The 22,684-nt window shown below is 35.5% G+C and overlaps 1 protein-coding gene across 1 annotated transcript in view; it reads left to right on the top strand.

The window, feature by feature from the left end:
* The first annotated feature begins 925 nt into the window (after positions 1 to 925).
* Positions 926 to 22,684, top strand: part of GNAT3 (G protein subunit alpha transducin 3) — a 76,770-nt gene continuing 55,011 nt past the window's right edge. The window contains exon 1 of the mRNA XM_036761010.1: positions 926 to 1,043. Within this exon, the coding sequence (XP_036616905.1) occupies positions 926 to 1,043 (118 nt within the window). The remainder of the gene's footprint in view (positions 1,044 to 22,684) is intronic.

The raw sequence follows: 22,684 nt of genomic DNA, 5'->3' as shown, positions 1-22,684 counted from the left end.
AGTGAAGTCTGAGGAATTTAAAAGAAAAAAATAATAGCATCTTTCAGGAATTAGAAACTATAATAAACTGTCATGATGTGTTTATGAAATCGAAATGTACATGAATGCTATAATCTTCAAAAAAATCTGTGTAACAATATAATTATTTTCATAGGATAAATCACTGTCACTTTACTACTTCTCTTTCTAGAGTCATAGGATAAGAGCTGAAATGTACATGAATACTATAATTTTCAAGAAAAATATCTCTGTACAAATATAATTATTTTCATAGGATAAATCACAAATACTTTCCCACTTCTCTTTCTAGAGTCACAGGATAAGAGCTGAAAAGGAACTAAGAAATCACCTAGTCCAATCCCTTCATTTTACAAATGACAAAACTGAAGCCTAGGGAAGTTGATTGACTTGCCTAAGGTCACCCAAATACCAAGTGGCAGAACTGGATTCAAACCCAGTTCTTCCGACTTCAAATTCACTATACTTTATAGTTTTCATTTCACTATGGAAAGAAATAAAGAAGTGAACCACTTAAACAGGAAACACTTTTCTATCTCTGAAACTCTTTCACATTTGAAACTCACTTTTAAAGTTGTGTTCCTATCCTGATTTTTCATTCTTTCTTTTAGTGGATATAATTAGTCCTCTCCCCATCAACCCTTACCCTCAAAGACATATTCCCCAGAGGGTCACTAAGGTGCCATGTAATTTGAAAGCCTAATGAATTTCCCCTTCAGATTCCCTGGATCAGGTGACAGACTGGAAAACAATTCCTTAGTCAAAACAGAATCTATAGATAGATGATTGGAGCGACGGTTTGGGTCTTCTACATAGCGCTCTTCTCACTGTATATTTGGCCTACAGCTGTGCTCCTAGTTGTAATATTTTATTTTTAAAGAATAAATTGGTTATCCAACAATTCAACATGGGGAGCGGAATAAGTTCTGAGAGTAAGGAATCAGCCAAAAGATCAAAGGAACTTGAAAAAAAACTTCAGGAAGATGCAGAGCGAGATGCCCGAACTGTAAAGCTTCTCCTATTGGGTAATATTTCTCTTAATTCATATTAAGATTAATTTCCATGTTTTAAACTTAGTTTCAAAGGTAGAAATTTTGGGAAGTTTTATATAAAAATATTAAGGCATATCCTCAAATGTACATCACACATTCTTTGTGAAGTATGAAAAATCATATTTTCTATTATTTTATTTATTGGACATTATTAAAATGCACTCTAAATTATCTAGAAAGCTAAAATAATAATGTTAGAATCATTTAAATGTTCTTCCCATGTCCATTTAGGGTCTTTAGAAGGCATATTTAATTTTTAAATTTTGAACAAATATCAAGAGACCAACAATAAACACAGCCAAAGTTAAAAGTATCTATCCACTGAGCAACACACTGTCACAATTTTCACTTTGAAAATTTTCCCCCATTCACTTCATTCTCTATTGGTCAGATTTTAGAAATTGAAAATCAAAGGATTGCATTGTGATGTATTGTGTGTGTGTTTATAATGTTCTATAATTCAAATGTTGACCTTTTCCAGGATATTATTCAACACACTTAATAGACATAAAAACAAACATTTAATGGGACTATGCACTTCCTTAATGAAAACGGAATTTCATAGGGAAAATATAGTTACTTAACTATACTCTCTAACAATGATAATAATAATAATAGCATTTATATAGCACTTTATTTTTATATTGCACTTTAGGTTAGCAAAGCAGTGTATGTAAGTTATCTTATTTGATCATTTCAATCTACGATGTTCTATAAGTAATAATACATTTCTCAAATTCAGTTTTGTTATATTTAAAATATGTCTTTAAATGTTATAAATAGAGTGTGTAATTTAATGGAAGTTTGAACAGAAATCTTTGCAGAGAACTAGCCAAGAAGCATGGAAATGAATGCATTTTAAAGTCATCTCTTCATAGTTCTTCTGTGTTAATTAGCTTGCAGAATAATAAATTCATTTTTATTGTTCATTTATTACCCAGGCCTTGAAAGAAAGGACAAATAAGAAAGTAATGCTTGTATAAGCTATATACTGTGTAACTTTTTCCCTGAATCTTGAACTTTTCACTTCAATGGTTATAAGTGACCAATGCTTGGTATTAATGATGTAAGAAGTGGAGTTAATTCATCCCTTCCCAAGACATGTATTAAAAGAAGGGGAGTAAAGGAGGAGGAAAGAGAAAGGAGGCAAATAGTACTACTTGGTGAGATTTTAGGAAACAGAACTGAATTTCTCATTTAAGAATTGATATGTTTCACACTAAAAATGCTATATGTATGTGTGTATGAATGTGAGTATGTGTGTGTATATATATATAATATAAAATATATATTATATATACACATACACAAATGTATACTCACACACAATAGAGCATATTACATATATATGTGTATATATATATATATATATATATATGTCAGTATACATTAGTGTTTGTGTACATATAATTGTGTGCTGTTTTATCCCTGACTAATGAGGTTACTTTAAACTTACCCTGGGATCCACTGAAATTGAGATTCGTAAAGTCAAAGAAAACATTTTCTGTTTCTCTCAATGTGAATTCTTTGATTGTGAATGTGACCACAACACTAGCTTGTATTCATTCCTTTATTAAGAGCCTACATTGCACAAGGTTGCAATATTTATTAAGAGGCCTGCCTGGACTGGTGGAGAGAATGCCATGCTAAGCATAAGGAAACCCTGTGTTCAGGTTGCCCTTTCATTACCAACTGACTATATGTCTCTGGGAGAGCCATTTACCCTACTGGGCAAAGAACAAACTAGATTATCCTAGGTCAGCTCTAAGGGAGATATAGAACTGGTGCTGATCTACACTGGTAAGGAACTTTCCTCAACTCACTACAGTGGTAAAATTACAAGTCTGGACAAAGAAAAGAAATTGTGATGAATTGTGCTAAGTGCTCTAGGGATACAAAAACAAAATGACTCAGACCCTTCTTCCCTCAAGGACTTTGCATTCAGTTTGAGTGGAGATACTAATGACAGATCCATACATAAGCATAATGCCAGATAGGATCTGGTAGGAGAAAAGGTGAGCTCCAGACAGAGTACTCTAGAAAAACCTAAGAAAAAAACAATTAAAAACAACACACAGACACTGATGCACACACACACACACGCACACACACACACACAAATGTTAGCCACTTCAGAGTAGACTAGAAGACCAGAGATCTCACCCTTCTAATGCTCCCCAGGGTATTTTAGAGGTAGCTCTGCCTGCCTCAATTTCCACAACTATAAAATGTGGGTAATAATAATACCTACTTTCCAGGGTTGTTCTCACTATCACGTTAAATACTATTGAAAATGACTTAGTATAGTGCTTGGCACACAGTAGGCGCTTAACAAATGTGTTTTTCCTTTCTCGTGTGCTTCTTTCACTACGAACAAGCCACAATATACATAAAATCCATATTTATAATTATTTCTAAAAGCTAAATCCCTATTACTCCTTTATAGTTATGACTTCTTCTCACCTGTGAAAATCTTACCGAACGAATATATCAGGACAAAAGCCAATTCTATAGAAAGTGGATAAATGAAAAGTCTACAGAGCTGAATAATCTCTCTCCTGGAACCCCTCTGCCCTTTCTCTCTCTCTCTCTATCTCTCTTCTCTCCTCTCTCTCTCTTCTCTCTCTCTCTCTCTCTCTCTCTCCTTTCTCTCTCTCTCTCTCTCTCTCCCTCCCTCCCCTCCCTCCCTCCCTCTCTCTCTCCCTCCCTCCCCTCCCTCCCTCTCTCTCTCTCTCTCTGAATACAGCACAGGACTTTGATTCAGAAAGATCTGAGTTTGAATGCAGCTTCAGACACTTACTAGCTCAGCAAATTATTAACCTCTCTGGGCATCAGTTTTCTCATCTACAAAATCATAGGGATGGACTCAATTGCATTTAAAGTCCTGCATAGCTCTAAATCTACGATCCTATGTTGCTATGTATATGTTAGAAAATACCCGCTCAATATTCTCCTTTCTAAAAATCAAACAGTCCAAGTGCTTGCTGTGTGCAAAGTAATATGTTTGGTGCTAAGGAACAAACAAAACTAAATCGGATATAACTCCTGCCTACTGAACTAAATTAATCCTGTTCCTTAATTCTTTATTCATAGTGGCTATTCACCCTAACACAATGGATTGTGTTATATTGCTCTCCTTAGGAACCAGTCTGGGTTCTTTTTCTTATGCTTCTGTAGCTAAGAACAAACCAGCAAAGTATTCTAAAAAAGTTCTTAAGTGATGTCCAGTATTGATAGAGAATTATCTTTCTCTCATATGTACAAGTTTTATGATTCCTATTCTACATTGCCCATCTGTGTTTTTTTGTGTGTTTTTGGAGAGCAGAGGTAGGCTAAGGTGGTGAGAAGAGGGTGGAGGTAGGACAACAGTATTACTCCGGATGGTTTTGTCCTTCTTGACGATCTTGTTCTACCAAAGGCATACTTGTGCAACTGATTTATATCACTTAATTAAGTTGAACTGAATGTTTATAACCATATACCTTACATTCTTGGACTGTTCATTTTTAATTGGGTTCTAATTCTTCATAGTCTAACTGTTCCACATGATTTGGTATAAGCATTCAATGTAAGATGTCTTCTCTCTTTATTATGATTAAATACATCATTTAAATGTAAGACATGTTTACAGTACACCTCCTCCCTGTGGGGATCTGTTCAACTTGCCCCCGTCATGATTTTGCTGAATCATAGAGAGTTAATTAGCACTGTTAGCAGTATGATCTAGACCCCTTCCCTCAAGTTTCTGATTGCATCATGAGGAATTGATGGTCAGACTTACTTATGTCGAAACACATTATTTTATCCCTTCCTTCTACTCGTAGGTCCAAATCATATTAACTTTGCAGGAGTGTATTTTCCCCTGCATCATGTCTACATAAAGTCCCAGATATTTAGAAATCTTCATATCCTGGCTCATTCTTTTGTATCTGCTCTTCCTGCATTCTACCTGCCTCTTTGCACTCAGTGATGAGTGCACGGTCTCCTTTCTGTTCCTTGCATGTGTTATGTTACTCCACCTCTAATCCCTGTGCCTTTTCACTGTTGGCCTCCCATGCCTGGAATCCTCTCTCCTCCACACCACCTTGTAGTTTCCTTGGCTTTTTTAGAGTCTCCCCTTCAACAGGAAGCCTTGCCTGGGACCCATAGGCAATAGTGGTTTTCCTCTGAGATTATATTTCTTCCATTTACTCTTGCTTGTGTATACATGTGCATTTAAGTACATATGTATATGTGTATTCGCATACTTTGTTATTTATATATATTGTGTACTCAATAAATATGTGAACTCCTTGAAGGAAGGGACTTTTTTACTTTGTTTTGTCTTGGGTTTTTTTTTGTATCTCCAATTCTTCTTAGAGTAGTACCTGGCACATAATATGCTCTTAATAAATTTTGTTTTATTGACATTATCCTCAGTAGCTTGTGATTATCTAAGTATTTAAATATAGAATATCCTAACACTTCACCTATAACAGACACTGAGATATGTAGACATACCTTCAAAGGACATGTACCATTCAGCAATATCGAACACCATCTGCATGTTTGCCTTCAAAGAGCCATCAAAAAGTTTCTCTCATAATCAAAGAATTATCTTGCAGACAGGTACCTGTTTTATTGCTTTTATAGACTGCATACAGTAGTATAAAATCACTTTCTTCAGCAAAAGATAGCTTGCTAGTAAATGTTAAACAAGAAATTTTTATTTTTGATAGCACCCTATACTTTCTATTAAATCTCTAATGCCATGTGATTAAAATTCGACCTATAGTATATCATGAACAAAGATATATTTGAACAATATACTTAATGTTAAATGCAAAAGTTGTTCTAAATGTAGATTTGGGGGCAGTAGGTAATTGCTGAATTTGAAAGAATTGATGTATTTCCTTTCTTGTTTGCTTGAAGTTATATCTACTAACAACTTACTTATTGTTTATCCAAAGGTTATTTTGATGAGCTTCACTGCACCTGTATGTTTTGCATAAGGCCCCTCTTTTTGCCTATCCTGCTTTGAATTTCATATAGAAGCTGGTCCCTCCCCTACCCAGCAAGTTATTCTTTGTGATATAGAATAACAAAAACAACAATAATGAAAATAAAGCTGTTCATATATCATATGTTCATATATCAATTAAGTCTGATGGTCTATTCAGTATTCCCAATGTAGCATCCCACCTCCGCAAAGAAGGAAGGGAAGTACATTTCCTCACTTTTTCTTTGGGACCAACCTTACTCATTATAATTATGCAACGTTCTCTCTCTGTCTCTGTCTCTCTTTGTTTCTGTGTCTTTGTGTCTCTCTCTTTCTCTGTCTCTCTCTGTCTTTGTCTCTTTCTCTCTCTGTCTCTCTATCTCTCTCTGTCTCTCTCTCTCCTTCCCTCCCTCCCTTCCCTCCTTGTCTTCTTTCTTTCAATATACATTACTGTTCGTTTTTTTCAACATACATTATTATGCTCATCCTTTTGTTCTTTCAATATACATTATTGTGCTCACTGAGTATATTGTTTTCCTGGATTCTGCTTACTTTATTCTATACTAATTCATATATCCTCTCAGGTATTGATTTGCAATAGGATCACAGGGCCCTCATCAATGGTATTCTGGTTCTCTTTTTCTGTAAATATGAGGGGGTTTTATCCTGTTTTTACATTTTATAAAGCTGAAGTTGCCAGAATTATAAAGTAAAGGAAGACCCCCAGATTTTTAGAATCATTTTACCTGATTGATTTAAAGATTTTGTTCTAGTTATTTAGAAAATAGTCATGATTCGAGCTATTTTATAAGAATGAAAAAAAAACATCATATGTGATCAATCCTTCATTACCTTAAGCATCTGTGATTTTTATCAGTTTGAAGATTACCTTTATTGAAATAAGTCACAATCCATCTGTGTCAATTGACATTGAGAGGTGCTTTGGAAAGATGTTTTGTCAACTGTTGGTGATGGACTTCTCCATGCTTAGCTAATGCCCCTTGGACAGTAGACTACCGCTTATACTGTACCCTAAGTGTTTCAATACAATAGGTCCTGCCTCAAGTTGAGGTCCAACAGCATTGCCTTTAAGAACCTACTTTCAACTACATGCCAGGATGAGACACTGAAGTAATATTTTAATGGAAGACATGATAAATAGTATAGACTCATTGAATTAGAGTCACAAAAAACACCACAAGTCATTGGATCCAACCCTCTCATTTTACAGGCGAGGAAATGAATTCCCAAAGAGGTTCAGTGACTCACCCAAGATCACATAGACAGTAACTGGCAGAGCTGGAATTAGAATCCAGATCCTCTATTTCAGAATTCCATGCCCTTTCCAACGTCCCTGCCTCTCAGATAAATGTGAAATATGCATCCTACCATCAATTTAAAATTTCTAAACTATTCCTTGGGCAACAATTTCTCTAAATATAATTATAAATATTCAGAAGTATATGAACATGCATGCAAGTGTCAGAGTGTATGTTTCCCCTTATCAGGTGGGGTTATGCAGAGAAGTACCTTCATAGTCATAGGATATTTCAGTGTCCAACTGTTAGATGTGAAGCATTTATAGGTCAGTACCTTTAGAGGATATACAAAACCAAGGTGAACCACAAAGATACACTAGCTCATGGTTTTGCCCTCAAATTCCCTTTGGAATTAGGCAAGGAAAGTTACAAAATTCTTCTTACCCTTTTGCCCAAGCAGCCTCTCTCTATCTGATATATATCCCTGAAGGGGATAAAATATTTTCCAGAATCCCTTGTAGTACACCAACAGAGAGACAGAGTCTCTCTCTCATACCACCCTTCAGGGAATAGTGAAAACTCATCCCAGATCCAAAATTTCAGATATTTCCAAAATAGACTTTGTAACCTGGAGTCTAGACTCCTGAAGGGGGATGAAGAATGAGAGTAAGAATGTGAGACTCCTATGCAAAAAAAAAATAAGATCTGCAGCTTAAGAAAGTGAATTTAAATACGTTTTCAAATAGTTCAAGTGCCAAAAATATAATTTAAAATCATTGTTAGATATTATAGTAATGCCAATTAGAATTTTTATGGTTTTATCCTTCCCTAGATACCATGAATCCATATTAAAAGTAAAATAAAATTCCCTTCACCTCTAATTCAAGAGCTAGATAATTATAAGTAAATAAATTAACAGATTTCTAGTTTAACAGCAATTAGTAGATTCAGTCATTTATTGAACAAATATTTATGTTGAGCATCTTATATAGATAGATGAAATGTCCTCTGACCTCAAAGTGTTTGTAGAAAAACATATAGATCCCAGCACTTGGTAAGTGCTTAATAAATACTAATTGATTAAAATCACATATTTTAATCTATTTATCACTATATCCAATTTATAAATTAATGCTTTCAAATGTTAAAATAATTTTAATAAAATTTCATATACAAACACATTAATGCAAGGTTATTAAAGAAAGTTTAAATTATAATTATAAATTATAATACTATCCATTGTTTATTATGATAACTTCCATAAGAGTAGGTCTATATGAGGAATGGAACAAATGGAACAAATGGAACTCCAGAAATAGTTATGACACATGAAAATGCAATTGGGAAAGTGGGTAATGGGAACTAGCCCTAGACAAGCTTAAATGGATTATGCCCCCAAGTGGCCTAATGTTAAGGTCCTGATTGACTGCCAAAGACTAATCGCAGTAAGTTTGAGAAGAAATTTCTGGACCAAATAGTGGAGGAAATGGAAAAGAAATGACTTCTTACCCTTCTGACACTCACTCAAAGACACATAGAAATGAGCTTGATAGCAAAAAAACAAAACAAAACAAAAATCTAGATATGAGAGTCCACCAGTAATAATAGCTGTACTATTTAATTTGGTCCTCATGATAGCCACGTTATGTAGACACATGGCATCATTGCTCCCATTTTAGAGAGGAAAAAAACTACTATTCCTATAGGCTAAGGGCCTTGCCCAGGATCACACAGTTTTTAAGTGCCAGGAGCCTAAATTTCACCTTATTTCAAGTCTAGTACTAATTCCGTTGTATTGCCTCAATGCAACCAGGAACATTATCAAAATCTTCATTTACTTCTGCCTGCTTTGTGATCTTACGGGGGACATAGAATATTTGCTTGGAGTATTGGACACAGAGAGAAAATAATGGAGTGACTAATAATACTCCTCTTTCCCTTATCTTGAAAATTTCATTCTGAATCATGTCTAGCCCAGGTTCTGCTATTCCTTCCCAAATTACTTATTTGACTGATGCATTCTGAGACAGCATTGCCTTGATTTGGTGCTTCTTGGTATGGGAAGAGGAAAAATTATGAATTGAATTGAATTCAACAAACATTGGTTAAATACCTAGAATGAGCAAGTTGTTGAGCTACCTTCTGGGAATACCAAGTGAAAAAAAGAATACTTAGTTCCTGACCTCAATGAGCTTATAGCATAAAAAAGTAGATATGACACATATACGAATGATTATGATACAAGACAGAATGTGGAAAAGGCAAAGAATTGATCCAGACAAAATAAATGCCTTAAGAAAGTTAGAGGGAGTGGCAGATGGTTTGGTCCTTAAAATTTGAGAAAATACCTCAACATAGAGAAAGCCTTTTTACCCTACTACTAGGTAGTAATAAATTGGAAAAAATATGTTTAGTTATCTATAGAATATTACATATCGTACTGTGAAAATGTAAATTTCTTTGTGGCTGTTTGTGAAATACAATTTCCATTCTTTTTAATAATGCCCATGATCTCTGAACCAAAAATTTATATTTCATGATCTCTTGGAGTATAATTTATTTGAAAAGTTCTGCTAAAAGTATACTCTAAAAAAATCAGACTCTCTTGGTGAATATGAGTTGTATGATTTTTCATACTTATAAGGTTTTCTAGGGATACTGCTTGCATTTTAGCATAGCTGCTATGAGATTGTTTTTAAGATCACCTAAGGAATTGAGTTTCTGCCCCCTATTTCTTTTAAACAACACCATTCTTGTTCGTAAATCGTGGCAATATCCTTAGATCCTCTCTATGTCTCTCTCCACACATCCAACGAGTTGACAAATCTTGCTGTTTCTACATTCACAAGATGTCTTGCATCTCACCCCTTCTCTACTCTCATTCAGCTGCCATTTAAGTTCAGTATCATTACTTCTTGCATAGATTATTTCGACATCATTCTATTTTGTCTCCTCCCTCAGGTCTTTCCCTCTTCAATCCATCCTACACACTTCTGCTAAAATAATTTTCCTTAAGGGCAGATTTAACCACATGACTCTTACTCAAATAAATTCCATTAGTTCCCTGTTCTCTCTGGGATACCATACAAGCTACTATGTTTAGCTTTTAAGGCTCTACAGAACCTGGCCCCAACCTATCTTTCCAGCCTCACTGAACATTACCCTCCTTCCCACACTCTATAATTCAAGTAAACTGACCTTCTCTCTTTTCCTGACACAGGATACTCCATCCCCTTTCTCCATAACTTTGCACTAGGTATTGTCTGGGCCTAGAATGCTCTCCCTCCTTTTACTGCATCTCAGAATTCCTCTCTTCCTTAAAGATGCAGTTCACTTTGTCAATGTTAATTAAGCTATCATAATTTCTAGCTTAAAAAGTCATTTAAATCAGGTATGTGATTTTATCTAATACATGGTGCTGTTGCTTACTTGTCTAAACTATTGTCTCATTAAGGAAGATAATTTTTAAGACCATTTTACATGAATCCAAGTACCTTCCCTGGAACATTTTTTTTTTACTTTCACCTATATGCTTTACTGAAAAATGAGAGAAGTATATTAGATAAACTCTGAGGTATCTTACAGTTAGAGATTTATATTCTTTTAACTCCCTTTAGATGAATTACAATTTTGATTCCCTAATTTCATAATTTACTGTCATCTAGCATCAACACTAGAATGACAGTAACAAGATATGTTTCATGATAGGGAGAAAGATGGAACCATTAAAAGCACTGCACAATTTCTCAAAAGCATTTCAGCCCACTCACTTCTTTTCATTCAGTATGGGGCCCAGAGCATTATCTATCTGCAGTCTATATTGCCAAAATATTTCATAATCTGATCAGTTGGCGTTCTTTGCCCCTCCTTCCCCCTTCCCCCTTATTTGGTTTGCTAGACTATTACTTTTTTCAGTGACTTGGTCTCACTGAGGAATACTACAATATTCTCAGGCTTGAGGCAGTGAGTACGATGTTATCTGAAAGTAGGTGCATATGGAAAATCTGATCATCTACCTATTAAGAAACACCCCTCCATTTCAACTTTCATGACAGTGGCAAAACATATTTGATAACCATTTACCCCTAACTTATGCCTTGGTTAATAATGTTCATCAGAAGATCACTGAACGAATTTATATCTGTAGTTGCAGCTACTAACAATAATGCTTTAATGACTAATGTGAAAATATGTCTAATATGAATGTACAAGTAGAGCCTATATCAGATTGCATGCCATCTGGGGGGGGAGGAGGCAAAGGGGGAGAAAATTTAAAACTCAAAATCTTATGGAAGTGAATGTTGAAAACTAAAAATTAATTATATTTTTTAAAAATAATAATAGCTTTTTCTGATCCTGCGTGACATGAAAAGTATCTTGTTAATAACATGAGCATTAATCATAACAAAACCAACATTCGTCATCCTTTTTTGTTTGTTTTTCAGAATTTTGAAGGAGTATTTTCTTTTAAAATTATTCCTTATTCTAGTATCATGAATGTTCCAGCCTTTTGCCAAATTCTGGGCAGTAGATTTATTTTTAATAGAAATAGCTTTATTTAAACTTTTCTTTGTTTTGGAGCAAAATAGATACAGACAATAGTACAGAGAGCCAACTACTTGGAGATTTTCACAATATCCCATAGTGTAATGGCCTATTTGCAACATACAAATTTGCAAGTTCCAGATGCAAAACTAATTATTTACGAAGTTGCTATTATTTACAAAGGATGCCAGATGGCAGCATCAAATAGCTTTGCATAATGTCGGGTATTTTTTTAACCCAAACTGGCAAAGGCATAATGTTTTCTAAAACTAACATGATGGAAATCAGAGAACTGTTTTGCATAAATTTTGTTGTTTGTTTTGATTCATTTGCTTAAATTAATCAGTGCCACTTACACAATATTAGCTTAACAAAGTTCATTCTGAGCTGAGGTGAAATCCATCGATTATGTTATAATATCATGCCTATTCCAATAGGTCTTAATAAGGTTTGCCACATAAAGACTACAATTTTATGGAGTAATTTATATAATTTCATTGAAAATGTTCTTGTTCTTTTGTTCACCCCAAAGCCTGAACTAAGTTGTTTATGATTTGCCACTTTACAGATTTACAATTACTTATTGCATATACAAACCATAGGTATAACTGGAAATCACCAGCTTTTTGAGAAAACTAAGAGGGAGGAAATGGAATAAGGCAGTTTGAGGGAGAAAGAACCCAGGGAACATTGTTGGTGTTATTGAGTTGTTTCAATTGTGTCTAATTTTTTTTGACCCCTTTTTGAGTTTTATTGGCAAAGGTACTGAAAGCAGTTTGCCATTTCCTTCTCTTGTTTCTTTAACAAACTGAGGCAAACATGGTGCAGTGACTTACCCAGGATCGCATAGCGTGTAAGTGTCTCAGGCCACATTTGAACTCAGGAAGAGGAATCTTCCTGACTCCAGGCCCAGCCCTCCATCTACTGTACCGCCTAGCTACCCTTCCAGGGATTATTGCATAGGGAATAATATTAATATATTCATATGGTTCAATGGATCTCTGACCTCATCAATACAGGCAACTCTTACAATGATATAAAGTTCCTCTATGCCTGCCCATCTTGTGCAACTCTTCCCAAGTCTTCCCAAAATCATAAACTATGATGAGAGACTTCTCCAAGTTCTCTTGACATTATGAAAACACCAATAAAACACGTTGGCAATCAGTCATCCCACCCTCTTCTGACATGTTAAGCCCATGCAATCAATGAAATAAAAAAAAAACAGTAGAACCTCTAATACTACTTGGCATTTATTTAATGATTTACAATTTACAGATTACTTTTATGTACATCAAGCCATGTGATCCTCATGACATTCCTATGGAATAAGCAAGGTCTTGTAGAACGAACCAGTTTTTGGCTGTGTTTAATGTTTAGATTTGATATTATAATTCCAAAATTCCAATTCTGATTATAATTCCAAATTTATTTGCTTCCAAATATTGATATTGCATATGTATATAGAGTGTTATACATATATGAATATTCCTAATGCAATTTGTTAATGAATGCCATCTGAACACAAATTCTGACAGGTTTCTACCAAGCTAGACAGCCTTTGAATGTGGACTCAGTGATTGGTTGTGTCTATTGTCCAATGACTATCCTCTATAAGTTTAGAAGGGCTCATCAGGAGTTTTGCAGCAATGGTATAGATGAATTTATTTGGTGGAAGTAGTTTATAAAACTATATATGAGTGGATGAAAAAGATGCAATCTGCATGATAAATAAAGTTCCCAAACTAATGTGTAATCCATGACCAAGAATCACAGCTCTGGGTTTATATATACCAGGATGATTCACTTTTTAAAGGCTTCTCACAAACATTTGTTTGTTTACATACTGCCACTACTCAGGGTTTACTCTGGAAATATCAAAATTTGGTTGGCTTTTAGGTGTTCAAAGATGAACAGAGTTGTCAGCTCTGTTTAGAGGTTATTTAATCTATCACCAGGTGATTTAGTGGATAGAGCGCAGGGCCTCAGGTCATTCAAATCTAGCTTCAGATACTGGCTGTGTGACCTTGGGCAAGTCACTTAACCTTGTTCGTCTCAGTTTCTTTATCCTTAAAATGAGATGGAGAAGGAAATGGCAAACCACTCCAATATCTTTCCCAAACAAACAAACCAACAAAATGGGGTCACCGAGAGTCAGACAGAACTGAAATGACTCAAAAACAACAATAAAAAATCCATCACCTTGCGCTGAGATTGAGAGGAAGCTGTATTGTACCCTGTATTTGCATCCTCTAAATACTGGATTTACTATTTTGTGTGCTAAGGTCATTTCACTACTTTAAATTTTCCCTGAAAAATGAGAGATTGGACTAAGTGATTTCAAAGGTGTATTTGAGCTCTACATCTTAAAGATCCTTACTCTAGTTCACTTAATTGTTGGTGTGTTAAATTCTTTAAAATACCCTATGTATGTTACGTATATGCACATTCATGGCATTTTATTTACAATAAGTACATAGTTATAATAACGTCATCATATACTTTATAATATGTACTCATTTTAGCCTGTAAAATCAATTTCCACTCATCAGCCTCCATTACATAATTATGAATACCTAACGATGTGCCTTTAAAAGATTAAAATAGAATCTGATAGCTACATAAGGACAACATGTAACAACAGAGAAATTGTTAAGATCAAAGGGAGTAATATACTTTCTCAGTATTGTCTTTTGCACTATTCTACTTCTCTATCTTTTCCTCTCTCCTTCTCTATCTCTTCTTCCTTCTTTCCTTTCCAAATATTTGTTGAATACTTCTTATGTGAAGAACAAAATAATTATGGCACGCTCTAAATTCTATTTAGGCTTTGTCTCCATTGACAAAAGAAATAGTTGGGGCATTAACACAAATGATAAGGTGACTGTTAACTAGAGAATTTGAGTGGCTAGGGCCTAGAATGACTCGTTTTGGCCTTTTGCCTAGATCAAACTCACAAGATGATTGCTCAACCCCTTCCTACACTTTGCTCTTTTGGACACAGTCTATGTCAACATGCTAACAAATGAACACTGGAAGATGAAAATATCCAAATCAATTTTCACTTGCCTGAAATAAAAACCAATTCCACACTTTATTTTCATCTGATCAAAATAGGGCTAGTCTACCCGACTGAGCGATTACCCAGCTTTGTCAATAACAGCACCGCAAAGGGAGCAGAATCCATTTGGCCACTTTTGCTCTCAAAGTCATTTGTTCTAGCTATTGACTTAGAGGCGATGTGATAAAAATCATTTCCCCCTGGAAGCTGGTTTATCTCTCTTTGCTTTTGTGGGGTTTATTTGATTTTACCTGGAGGGAAAAATGCTTTCCCCCCTCTGGATTTGTTTTGTTTTGAAGTCAATACTTCAAAGAGAGATAGGAATACTGATTACTTATTGATTTGCCTGGCTTGGACATATAAGTAAATCATCTTTCACCAACCTTTAGGGAAGAAATTTAGAATTTATTTACAAATAGGGCATGGTGTCATGCATGGCTAAAGCCTCAGAGAAGGGACCTAAAAGAACAGGAATGGTTCCATCTGTCTGCCCTACATCGGTTTGCAAACTCACACAATTACTCACTTTTGCTTTTATTTTTATTGTTGTCGCTGTTCAGCCATTTCAGTCATGCCCAGCACTTTGTGACCTCATTTGGGGTTTTCTTGGCAAGGATACTGCCATTTCCTTCTCTAGCTCACTTTACAGATGGGCAAACTGACACAAACAGGTTTAAGTGACTTGCCTAGAGTCACAAAGTTAGTAAGTGTCCAAGACTGGATTTGAACTAAGGAAGATGAGTCTTCTTCACTCCAGACCTGGCATTCTATCCACTCTGCCACCTAGCTTCCAAGTTCCAACTCAACAATTTCAGTTCAATAGGTGCTAACCCTATGCCTGCTAGCATTCTGCTAAGATCCAAATTAGGTGCCATCTCCACGAAATTTTGAAAGTAATTTAACTTTCAAATTTTATCATATCAATTTCACTGGACCTCGGCATATTGTATTCTATCTTATTTTATTGTTATTTGTGCATATATATTTCCTTCAGCTGGACTGCAAACTTCTTGGAGAAATGAACTCAGCCTTCTTATATCTTTATATTGCTTAGCATAAATATTTATTGATTTAATTGAATATTCTAAGTAAATTTTAAAAAGCCTATAATGTCTGTTCGTATTTTGTGTAGGTGTTTTATATTAGTCTATTGCTAAAGATTAGCAGCCATGACACCAATTGAACAAAGAATATTTATCATAAATTTGTTATCAATGTAGTGAGAAGTATCTAGTGCTAGGGGGTTTAGGAGAGGACAGTCTTTTTGTGGCCCTGTCCTGTTCAACATTTTTATTGCAAGGACTGGATGGCATGGACTAAGCCACAGAAAACACAAATTAAATTTGTAGATGGACATAAAGCTATAGAGGATAGATAACAAGCCAGTGAAGAGAATTTAGATTTATCTCAACAGACATAAATTCATGAAGTGGAAAAGATCTAGGAGTTTAAACAAATCAAATTAGGATCATTTGAATGAAAGAAATGGGAATACTTAGCTTAGAAAAACAGAAGAATTGTAGAGGGCAGAATAGATGTCTTCAAATATCTAAAGAACCTCCATGTGAAAGAGTAAATAGACTTATTCTGTGTGGCTCCATAAGAGAACTAGGACCATTAAGCTTAAGTCACAGGAAGGTTGCTAACTGATCAATGTATTTAGAAAGGTTTCCTCACACTAGAACTAGGTAACAGTAGAACTGCCTGATGAGGTATTCTCCCTGCCACAGGAGAGGTCTGACTATTTACAGCTGAACAAAGTCTCTATTGAAAAGGGAGTGAGATCAGATAGTCTCTAAGGTCACCGCCAATTCTAAAAATATATTATTTACACAGGAAATCTGAGGAATTTGTTCATCATTCAAATAATTCAGTCAATCCCTTTTCCTCCTCCTTATAAAAAGAAAAAAACAGAAAAAGAGAAAAGAAAAAGAAAAGGAAAACCCTTTATGATGAATATGTCTCTGGAGAAATCAAGGATTATTCAGACTGATGCTCTATAATTATCAAGTTTGTCAAAAATATTAAAACTTATGATTTGTTTATTCTGAAAGGAGACTTCATATTCTTAAAATTTTTAAATGAATTATCCAATTGGTAAATTGACTTTTAAATTATTGAACATTTCAGATGCTGAAAACTTGTGGATATTTTAAGAGTACGAGGCACATGCCATGACATATATAGCCTAACACACATATTACCCATGTGACCCTAAATGAATCATTTGTACTTTCAGTGTCTTAAGGAACCTTATAAGACTATAAACTGAATTGAGGAAGTTCAAGAAAGAAGATGCTAGTCTCTGTATAAATGATTAAGTATAATGACTTGAAAGTCTTAATTATTCTAATTTGGGGGAAAAAAAGAAAATATAAACGACCACAAATCACTGGATTCCATAAATTCTAATTTATTATTTTTTGAAACTTAAATAGTTTATCTGAGATCTTCATAAATTTCTTACAGTATTTTGAATCTGGAAGAGCCCTTTGAGAGAATCTGGTGCAATGCCTTTATTTTCCAGTTGAGGAAAGTTGGAACTCCAAATGTTAAAATAGCCTGCTGACGAAAGGCACAGAGCTAATTAATGGCAATTTAGGAACAGAAACCAGTACTCCTGATTCCCAATCCAGTACTCTTTCCACTGCATCATATTGAAGGATGTTTTGTCTCTTTTCTGCCCAGGATTGGAATTTAAGAATACCCCCAAGAACCGAACTGCATAAATTGAAGCAGTGATTGTTTTTATCCCTGAGGGAAAGTAAACAGAGGTAGTCCGATGATTTTTTAAAATTTCAGAGCAAAAGTATGATATCTCCTTGTAATTGTTTGTATTGAAAGTACTTTTGCACAAAAGGAGAAACTACAATGACTTGTAGTAAATTGTTTACTTAAAAATTAGTTCCCACTAATATGGCTGGTCCTTCTAGTGATAAGGAGATAGGCCCAATAAGAACAGAAGGCTGAATTACATAGAGAGATAGATATATAGATATGTATTTGTTTGTTGTTGCTGTTGTTCAGTAGTTCCAATTGTATCTGACTCTCTGCAATGTCTTTTGGGGTTTTCTTGCCAAAGGTACTCGAGTGATTTGTCATTTCCTTCTCCAGCTGATTTTTACAGACGAGGATACTGAGGCAAACAGGCAAAGTGACTAGAGTCTGAGGCCAGATGTGAACTCAGGAAGATGAGTCTTCCTGATTCTGGGTCTGGTACACTATCCATGTACTACCTAGCTGCCCACACCCATACATGGGTATATACACATGTATATGTATATTCATATACAACATAAATGTACGCATACCTATTTGTAATCACATGCATATATACATATTTGTGTGCATGCATATACATATATATATGGAGACAGACTGACAGAATTAGTGACAGAGGTTCAAAGACAGAGCCACACAGAAAAAGAAAGAGATACTGGGAGAGACAGATATGATACAGAAAGAGATAGAAACAGAGACACAAAGAAGATGTCTCATGGCTTTAGAAGAAAATTTCTGTTTCTCCACATGGAAACTGGAATGAAAATTCCTACCTTATTGTTGTGCAAATATGTAATAATCTGGGAGAGGTCTTTTGAGATCTTTCAAAAAATTCATGATATATAATAGTTGGGGAAAATCACATAAATGAATATGATAAATGGATGCAGTGCTGAAATGTTCCATGTTCTCTGACCCAGAAAATCTTTTTAGTAATGCATTCACAATTTCGCAGGGCACGGGGCATCTCAGGACATCCTTATGCACATGTGAACATGCTGCTTAGCAGCTATATTTGGCATAGTAACATGATCCAATGTTACAAGAATGGAATTGTCCCTGTGAACCAAGCCCTATGGTTATTGAAGAAAGGCAGTCATTTTCACTCTAAAATAAATTCAAAATGGAATCCTAGATTACGAACTAATCTATCTTTTAGAAACATGATTTTGTTTTTCTTCAGGGTTTGCCTTTGGTGACAGAATTGAATATACTGCTTATTCAAATAGAAAATTAAAATAATTGATTTTTAAGCAAGTTCTCTCTGGATGCCTTTTAATTTTTTTTCCCTTAAAGGGAGTTTCATATGCAATAAATTCCATATCATTATCTAGCAAGATTACTAAATTGTGTTATGTGTAAATGAGAAGTATTTGTACCCTTCAGGAAGATTTAGTTTCAAAGAATTGTAATACCAAAAAACAGGTTTAATACTTAGGCCATACTACTTCCATGCTTCGTAAGGCACTTCAGAATTTTGCCTTGCCTTATGGTTTTCATATGACTCAGCCTACCACCTCACCTCTAGCTAAGCTACCAGACAGCACCAACTAGGATCTTTACATTTTTCCAATCCATAGAATATACTGCCCCCAATTTAACTGTTTCAAGGCATAGATCTAACTCATTCCTCAATCTTTACCTTTTGTATCTGTCCCTATTGATAGATAAATGATATACAAATACGCGTATGTGTGTACACACACAGACACATACCTATAGGCAGAGAACACCATATTTTTCTTCAGTTGTGCCATATTCTAACTGAACTGGACTACTCTCATAGAAGGGGAAGCACTGCACCTCACTTCAGGAAGAAACAGATGAAAATCATGCCGCCACTACCACCATGCCCCAACACTCAGAGATTATTATGGGCAAATCACTTAACACTTGAGCTTTAGTTTTTCTTCTCTTTAAAAATGGAGATGATATACACACATTGTACCTGTTTGATAGCATTGCTGTAAAGTGCAGTGGAGATAATGCATTACAATGCTTTTTATACCCTAAAAGCATTATATGTCAGCTATTAGTATATAGCTTCCTGTACCCAGCATGCTTATCCCTTTTTAATCATGTTTTGACTCACACTGTTCCTCTTCCTGCCTCCTAGTAAATAATACGTAGACATTCAAATTGCTCTGAAACTCCAATAAACCTCGTACTGGAAGCGTAGTGGCCAAAGGAGATGGACTCAGTTACGATTAGAGTTGTTATAGGAAGGTCCATGTCCTCCTTACGTAAATTCACATGCACAAAAAAGAACACATCTTTAGAATCAGTGAAATCTTTCCCATTCAAAATGACTGCATCAGAAAATGCCATAATAAGTTATTCAAAGGACAAAAAAAAGCAGAATATGGTACAGATTTCACTGATTTGCCTTTTTCAGGTCTCACAATAATCATACCATTGCCATTCAAAAGGATAGTTAATTGCTCTTTGGAAATGAGCAAAGCAGTATTCCATGTTTTGAGGAGCGTTTCATACTTGAAAACCGGCAACTTCTTGTAGGTTGCTTTTGACAGTGAAATAATTAGATGGAGAAATTGTCACTGGCCCATTATAAAACTTTACTTTTAAAAATTAAACATGGTGCAGCGTTTTGAGGAGTTTTATATCTTGTTACCCTATCTAGGGATATTTTGTTGTTCTTGAGGCATTTCAGTCCATTTGGGGTTTTCTTGGCGAAGATACTGGAGTGGGTTGCCATTTCTTTCTCTAGTTCTTTTTACAGGTGAGAAATTGAGGCAAACAGGTTTAAGTGACTTGTCCAGGGTCACATAGCTAGTAAATGTCTGAGGCCAGATTTGAACTATGCGGGTTCTCGACCTGTGCTTTTTCTTGCTATCTCTTTTGACCAACTGATATTCTGACCCAGAACAACCCATTCTATACACTACTAAGTTTTTTTTTTAAATGAAATCATATGGTATCATAAATATTGCAGTTCTTGAGAAAGAGGATAATCTGTCATTTAAGTAAAGAAAATAAAATTGCTGTTTCCATCTCCAGGTCATTTTATAGATGAAGAATTGAGGCAAACAGTGTTAAATGACTTGCCCAGGATTGCACAGCAAGGAGTGTCTGATGCTGGATTTGAACTTGCAAAGATGAGTCTAGCTGATTCCAAGCCCAGTGCTCCATCCACTGCACAACTTAGCTGCCTTAGGGAAGGCGTTAAAGCACCTCTTAGTCCAATGACTGACAATTTAACTTTTGGGAGACCGAGGCAATGGCCTTAAACATAACTTATACTTGAATGTTTGTCTTATTTGAGAGCTCATTATTCTTTTGTCTCTTATATACTTTAAAAATACTCCTTGTCAAACTTTGTGCTTACTTTGCCTAAAGTATATGACAAATATATCAAAGGTGTGTGTGCTCTTCTAATGAAAAAGAATGCAAAGGTAATGAGTCACATGTCATTGTCTTTCCCTTTGGGAATCCCAGGAGATGGCAAGTTACCTCCCATTTACTACATTAAAAGCAAGTGATGCATTTATGGCTCTTCTACTCTTTAGTGTGACTATAGCATGAAAGATTTTAGTTTAATTAATCACCTGGAGATCACGTTCAGAAAGGAGGAAAAATGTTTTCTAATGATGCTGTTGGTATACCAACCTTAATTATCTAAAGCATCTAAAATTAAATTTCTGATTCCTTTTTGAATAAATTTTCTCCTACATTTTATGGGAAAAAGGATCACCTTGAAGAAACTGAAGCTCGGGGTGAGAATTGCCTAAAAGCCTATCTTCTGCAAATCAAGACAGTTGTCAAAGATGGCAGAGCTAGTGAAGGCATAGTCTGCTCTCACACCCAGATCCACGTCTGAGTGGGTCCTATCCCAACGCAGATCAACACAGAAGCTTTGAGTTGTTCTGTTTTCCCAATATGGGGGCAGATTTGCCCCCTTATTAGGTATCCGGGTGGTCCTAGGCTCCCAGAGGCTCATCATATTGGAGCTTAAGTTAGTGTGGACTCTCAATCACCTTTAGCCCTACTGCACCTCCTTAGACTGGAGGTACACTGTCATTACGGCCTCCTCTTCTGTTGAGTTATTCCCATAATATTCACTGTCTTTCCCATGTGCTAACAGCCTCCTCACTCTGGAAGTTTGCTTCATGCCTGGCCCAGGACTTAAACTCCACGATTCTGCCTCCTTGCTCTAATTATTCCGTTCCCCTCAGGACTTCCATTTAAAGGAAAATGCCCAGGCCAACCATGTCCTCATTCCTCTCCAGGCTCCATTCCTGAATCTCTGAGCTTTCTTCATAACCTCTGCCTACCTTTGAGCTTCTTTTTCTGTGTTATCGTTCTACGTTATTATGTAAACTACATGATGGCAGGAGATCGTGTTCTGCTTGTATTTGTATTCCTAGCACATAGCAGTATGCCTGGGATATAGTAAACAATAAGTACTTACTGATTTGGCTTGAGTACAGCTCAGAATTCCCAAACTCAAGTGATCCACCAGTCTATGAGCATCGGAGACTACAGACACTCCCAGACCTGTATTTTTTCTGAGAAATCTAGAAAGTAGGTACATTTAGACAAGCCTGATAAAATCCAGATTTCCTATAAAAAATGTTGAAATTAATCATACCTAGATATGACCACTTGAATTTAAAAACATATCACAAGACATTCAATAAAATAATGTTGAGGGATTTCCTGACAAGACAACTATCTAAATAGTAGGGAGCTGGCCCATACCTACTGAAGCAAAATACTGAGGTACAAACCAGACCAAATAATGATTAAGAAATCCAGTGATGACTTACAATGACTTCTTTTACCACAGAACTACACAAAAAGTCAGCTACAAATTCATGGACAATGAGAAAGGAGTGCCTTAAGCAAAGCAAATACCAGAGTGACTAGAGAAGGGTCACATGTAGCTTTCAAGGCTCTTTGTGCTCAGACAGAAAGAATAAAGGGCTCCTCTGAGAAACCCCCAGGATATTCATAATGCCCCAAGATGATA

This window comes from Trichosurus vulpecula, chromosome 5 (assembly GCF_011100635.1).
Source record: "Trichosurus vulpecula isolate mTriVul1 chromosome 5, mTriVul1.pri, whole genome shotgun sequence".
Classification (NCBI taxonomy): Eukaryota; Metazoa; Chordata; class Mammalia; order Diprotodontia; family Phalangeridae; genus Trichosurus; species Trichosurus vulpecula.
The sequence above is the reverse complement of the archived record's forward strand: the minus strand, read 5'-3'. Positions and strand labels throughout refer to the sequence as shown.